General features: G+C 44.1%; 1 protein-coding gene across 1 annotated transcript in view; it reads right to left on the bottom strand.

Annotated features, from left to right (window-relative positions):
- LRPPRC (leucine rich pentatricopeptide repeat containing) overlaps positions 1-3077 on the bottom strand; it is a 112307-nt gene extending 109230 nt beyond the window's left edge. The window contains exon 1 of the mRNA XM_044429233.1: positions 2901-3077. Coding sequence (XP_044285168.1) covers positions 2901-3040 — 140 coding nt within the window. The 5' untranslated portion in view covers positions 3041-3077. The remainder of the gene's footprint in view (positions 1-2900) is intronic.
- Positions 3078-6191: the final 3114 nt, after the last annotated feature.

The raw sequence follows: 6191 nt of genomic DNA on the forward strand, positions 1-6191 counted from the left end.
AAAAAAATTACACATGATGCAGACTGCAATTGTGTCAGAGCAGGCTGGCCTGGCAAGAGCTCCTGACCTCTTGTTTAGAAATGCATACAAATAGCCTGTACACTGCAAATAACTCCTACCCATTCATATGTGGGCTAAGCAATAATTTTGTCACAACTGAGCCAAGTTGTTTCACTGGATTTGTATGAACCTTGCCTGATCTTGTACTACCAACAGGACCACCATTCCTAAGAGGAATTTTCCTTTCCTGGATTCTTCCTTTGTCATTCTTAATGATTGAGGGCTGCTCTTTCAGTCTAACTATTCACAGCCAACAGGTGAGGTAGAGAAGAAAGCCAGCTGCCATCTTCAGGTTTCTTTAGTTGTTTACTGCTGGGAAGCTTACAAAGCAAAGTGACTGACATCCATCTTTAATATTTAGGGTTCAATCTCATGTCACACTAGTACAACAGCACTTTCCCCTTCTGTCCTGCCCCTACAGCCTTCTCTTTAGCAATCACCCACCTTAATTCATTTGGGAGGGACACCCAGAAAAGGGCCTCTGAAAATGTTAGCCTTACCTTACTGTAGACCCACTAAAAGGAATAACTTGAAGGAATTAAGTTAGACTTATATTAGATACCTATTTTAGTCTCTACATTACACAACATGAAAACCATGTACCCCAAGTAGCAAGCAAATAGAAGAGAAATGCTAAAGGAGAACAGGGGAAATATACCCAAACCACCCAAGATATCCATGCTGGCTTACCTATTCATTGCAGCGCTAATTTATGAAAAAGTAGGTCAGTTTTTTCACATTCAAAATTGCTATGAATAAGAGACCGGATTTTTAAATAACAGTTTCTGTGTTTGCAGGGCTAACTGCATATATGAATGAACCATTCAGATATAACAGCACCACAGAAAGTGTTTTGCATTACTTCAAAATGCAGCATTTTTCTATGGAGTCAGTTCAGATATCTAACTCATCTAGAATTCAAGTGACGCAAGTGTCTGTGGGAACCAAACTTTTAGCTCTTAAGTGATCAAATGACAGTACTAAATGTATAAGCAAGCACTGGAAAGATTTAGGCCTAGTTTACACACTGAGGAGAATCAAAGCCCTATTTGTATGCCTACTTTCACAACCAATGGCCTGATCCCGTACAGCTTATGTTCTTAACTACACTTTTACATGCATATCCCATCTTTCATCTAAGGCGTTCAAGACTATAGGTATGATTCTGTCCCTTCCCCACCATACAGTCTCACAACCAGCACTAAATAGTGACTGGCCCACGACACTCAGTGGCCTTCATACCTGATGGGGGTTTGAAACTTGGTGTTTTGGCATATTGTATACAGTTATGGTTACAACAAATGGCTATTTTAGAACTAGAAAGGATACGCAAAAAGGTTATCAAAATGATCAAGAGACTGGAGCACTCCTGCTTGAGATAATTTTACAAATCAGAGGTTTTGACATGTGTACAGGGGGGCAAATAGGAGGAGCCAGTGTGGTACAGTGATTACATTGTTGGCCCTTTGGAAATCCAGGTTTTAATCCCTACTTGAAGACAAAATTCATTGGGTGACTATGTGCTGATCACTGGCTCTCAGCCTAACCTCTACAACACAGAGTTGTATGAATAAAACACAAAGAAGGAAGATTGTATAAGTTCTCGGGTCCTTGAAAGAAAAAAGGCAAAATATAAATATAATAAATATTAGAGGAATGTACAAAATTTCTTATGGTAAAAGAAAACTTTTCTTTCTTTCTCTCATGTTAGAACCCAGGGTCATTCCATAAAGATGATTGGTGGGAGATTCAGCACAGATAATAGGAAGTTTAACATCAGTTAAACTATAGATTTCTTTCCACATAACATGGCACTAGCCCCCAATTTAATGGTTCAGAAAGGAAATTAGACAAAAGCAGATAAGATAAAGTCAGCAATGGTCACTGGTCATGATCTTCTGGATTCAAGGCAGTATGCCTGGGAATGCAAACTGGAAACAAACAACGCGATGACAATGTTGTCTCTTTCATCTAATTGTGAGTTTCCCAGATACATCTAGTTAGCCTCTACTCCCAACATGATGCCAGGCTGGATTAAGGCTCTGGCCCAATACAGCAAGACTCCTATGATTAGATCTGACCTAACAGTCTAGCCCAGCTTTCCCCAACCTGTTACCCTCCAGCAGTATTTGGACTACAATCCTAGACATATCCAATGAACACAAGGTTGGAACAACGTGGGTTCCAGTCCAACACATCAGGCTGGGGGAAGGCTACTCTAGCCAGGCCTCCCCCTACCTGGAGTTCTCCAAACTTGTTTGGCCTAATACTCCCATCAGCCCTGGTCAATATTGGCAGTTTTAGTTGGAAACAATGGAAGCATTGCCCCACATGTCAGGAAAGCATTAGGAAGGCCGGCGGCTGCTCCAGTCCAATTTTTTCCTGCCTGTACCCCAAACTCAACATTGCCAGGTCAACACATGCATTATATCTGGGAATGGCAGTGTCTGCGGTCTAACACACCGCTGAGACATTCAGATGGAGAAAGGCTGCTCTAGTCTAGCCTTGAGCCCTTCAGAAGTGTTCGGTCTAAAATTCCTATCGCCCATGGCCAATACTAGCGGGGTCAGCTGCGAACGATGGGAGTTGCAGTCCCATCAGGAGGTCGCCAAGCTGAGGAAGGCTGCTCTCACCGCTACACCACATAGGCCTCTTAGTAGGACTTCCTCCCGAGTGCGCTAAAGGCTGGTTCTAGGGAGAAGATCGCTGAGTCAAAGTTAAGCGAGGGCAGAAGAAAGGGCAAATGAAGCTCTCTTCGTAAGCTCGCTCTTTCTCCCGTCGTCACCGCTTCTTCAGGCACCGGCGAATTTCCCGCCCGGCCAGCTAGGGGAGATACTCACCTGTTGCTGCTGCGAAAGGCTGCGGCCTGCACTGAGGGGAGCGGCGCCGGGGAAGAGACCCTGGCCAGGATCGTGCGGCCCCCTCTCAGGGGCAAGAAGCACGAACGGAGCCGCAAGGCCGACCTGAGGAACACAGCCATGACTTTCCTCTCATGCGCTCGCAGCACAGGCACGCACCGTTCAAGGGGGAGCACGTGACTGAGGGCGGGCCCAACCTCTGAAAGGCGGAGGGGGGTTGACTAGCGTCGCTTTGCCTGATCCCCTTTCTCCTGGCTGGAGAAAAGTACACCGGAAAGCCGGTATGTTAAAATTACAATTAGCATTATTTCTAAGGATATCTTTCGATATTCTTGCGCTTCAGGCCACTATCTTCTTTTTTAAAGTTAGTTTACCCCTCGAGGAAAAAATGGAACAGCCCCAAAAGGTCGGATTTTTTTCAAGGGTGAACTTGGCGACCATCTTGGGCCATTCAAAAAACTAACCCGAAGTTTTTTAGTGAGTTTTATTAATTATTATTTCAAAAAAAACGCGCCAATTCGCAAACGCGGCCACAGAACTTTGGGGAAAAACGTACGGGTAGAGACAGCAAATAAAATTTAAGCGACTGAGTAAAGGCTCCCAACACCTTCAACTTTGGGAAAACTGTTGGTTAGCCCCTCTAAAGGCGTTTGGAAATCACGTGAGACAAACCTAACTTCGCCGACTTGGGCATGCGCTGTTGGCTATGCAGACTTTCTGACTGCGCTTGCGCGGTTAAGAAAGCTCTGCGTTTATAAGACAAGGCAGCGCGGTTTGTTCTGGGCTTTCGGGGTTGTAGAGCTCTTCTGCTGCTGTTGTAGGATGTACTGAGTTCTTAGTCTGGAAGTTCCTTCATCCATTGTGTCCTTATCCTAGGCAGGCTGCGTTCTTTCACCCCCAACCCTCGCATCTGCAATGGAGGAAAATGCTACTGACCTCCTTACAGGGTTGTTGTAAGGATTTCTACTAACTTTCAAGGCTTTGAACCCTTGGAAATGGAATAAAAATGTCATTTGTATTACTTTCCCCTTGATACCAAAACGTCTTTTCAAAGAGAAAAGAGAGCCAGTTTGGTGTAGTTGTTAATAGCACGGGTCTGGGACTCAGGCGACGTGGGAGCTAGTTCCTGCTCTGCTATGGAGCCATCTGAGTGACTTTGGGTCAGTCACAAACTTTCAGCCCAACACACCTCACGGGAAAGTTTTGTAAGCCACCTTGAGATCTTTCGAAAAAGAAAAAGGTGAAATATAACTCTAATAAATAATGCTGTGATCCTATGTGCTCTTGTTTGAGAGTAAGCCATGTTGAATGTAGTTGGGTTTCTTAACCTTTAGTATTTTTATTCTTAGAGTCACAATCAGCATAGAGGCTAAACCCTTTTACAGAGCCAACCTTCTCCAAACTGGTACCTTCTTGCTGTGTTGGGACTGCAGCTGCAAGCATGACCTCCCAGCATGGCTATTCAGAAACAAGTTAGACCATACCTACACAGCCATATTTGTGTCTTGCCATCCTGGGCTTCTGTTGTGTGGTCAGAAATAAGTATGAAAGGACTTTGTGACTAGCAGATAGATAGATGCTGAAAATTAACATAAGAGCCATGCTGGATCAGACTAAAGGTCCATCTAGTCCAATATTCTGTTTGCACTGTGGCCAATTCAGGTTCTCGTGGGAAACCTACAGAGGGTTTATGACACAACAGCACCCTCCTAACTATGTTTGCCAGCAACGGGCATAGGCAGTATGCCTGCATATACTAGGAATAACAAAGAGCACTCTGTTCTTGCATCATTGCTTTTGGTGGCAATGAGATGCCTTTGGAACAATCCCTGTGGGTCTGGCTGCCTGTGGCATCCTCCAGGGACTGCAAATGCTGATAGCTGCTCATTGCTGTGCCTGCACAGTATTCCCTTAGTTTTGTCTTGGGGACTGTAAGCCAGCTGCCATTTTCAGTTGCCCAAGACAGAGTGGCACTATCACCCTACTCAGGCATTCAGAAAACAGTTAAAAACAACGTGTGAAGAGAAGGGGCATTCCAGCCCTGCCCCACACTGGCTGCACTAGTTTCAAAGAAAGAAGTCTGAAGAAGCCCATATCCTTTACTTATGAAGGCTTTCCAGGCCAGTCAGAATGTGAATTACTCAGCATTCTGGCATCCGTGGACCAGCTGCATGGTTACAGAAGGGCTTTTGACTTCAGACCATGGGTAGAGAGCAATGGAAACGTGAGGGTGGTGTTGGGCAGAGGGCTGGCATTTTCCTTCTGACACATTTAACTCCAACCTGAACTGAGCACCTGAATAGGGTGTATGGCACTGGAGATTTCTGTGAAATGCAAGATGATGGTGCAGCTGCAGTTGCTGATGGTGTGGCCCCCAAGAGTGTTCATATCTACTAGAAACCCTTTCTGCAACCTGGCCACCCTGGCTCAGAATGATAGAAGCTGCACTCCTACCATATGCAGAGGGCAGTTGGCTAGTGAGGATTGTCCCAGATTTTATTTATGTATTGATTAGATTTATATTATAACTTGCCCAGGAAGCCTTATGGCTAATGGAGACAGATAAAAGGCTAATGAATAAAATAACTATTCCACTTTTTTCTTACAAGGAATTCAAAGTGGTTTATATTCTCCTCCTGCTGCTCTCAATCTTACTCCCACAACAACAGCCCTGTGAGCTAATTTGGGCTGAGAGTCTGTGATTGGCCCAAAGTCGGCCTGTTGGCTCAGAGATGAGAACCCAGATTGCCTGAGTCCCAGTTCTGCAATCTTAAGCAGTACACCACACTGGCTTTAGATGCCATTTTGCCAAAGAAGGAAGACATGTGAAGCCAGGCCTGGGAAACATGCATGTGCGAAAGCAGTGATTTGCTTTTTCTTGTTTCTCCCAATCCTTACCTAGCAGAGGACAGTTTAAGAGCATTGAGGAATAAGATTATCTTGTTGGTTTATTAAGCGTTGAGCCCCCCTCCCCGTTTAGCTACAAGTGGCATTCAATTTGGCTAGGAACAGTAAAATACAGATTAAAAACTAAATTAACAATGTCTACATAACATGAAACTAGTTAAAAGCATAGTAAAAAATAAACAGCATTCAACCAGTTGTGCTTAAGCATTTTATAATATGGTTAGGTTAAATAATGTATAGGTTCTGTAGGTAGCATGGAATACAAATTGACATAGATATTCAGAAACTTAATCGGAAGCAAATGATTTTCATCTCAGGAATGATGATAGTGTTCACCAATGGAATTACAGCAGACTATTTTAGTGT

Source organism: Varanus komodoensis, unplaced genomic scaffold (assembly GCF_004798865.1).
Source record: "Varanus komodoensis strain SLA01 unplaced genomic scaffold, ASM479886v1 scaffold2, whole genome shotgun sequence".
Classification (NCBI taxonomy): Eukaryota; Metazoa; Chordata; class Lepidosauria; order Squamata; family Varanidae; genus Varanus; species Varanus komodoensis.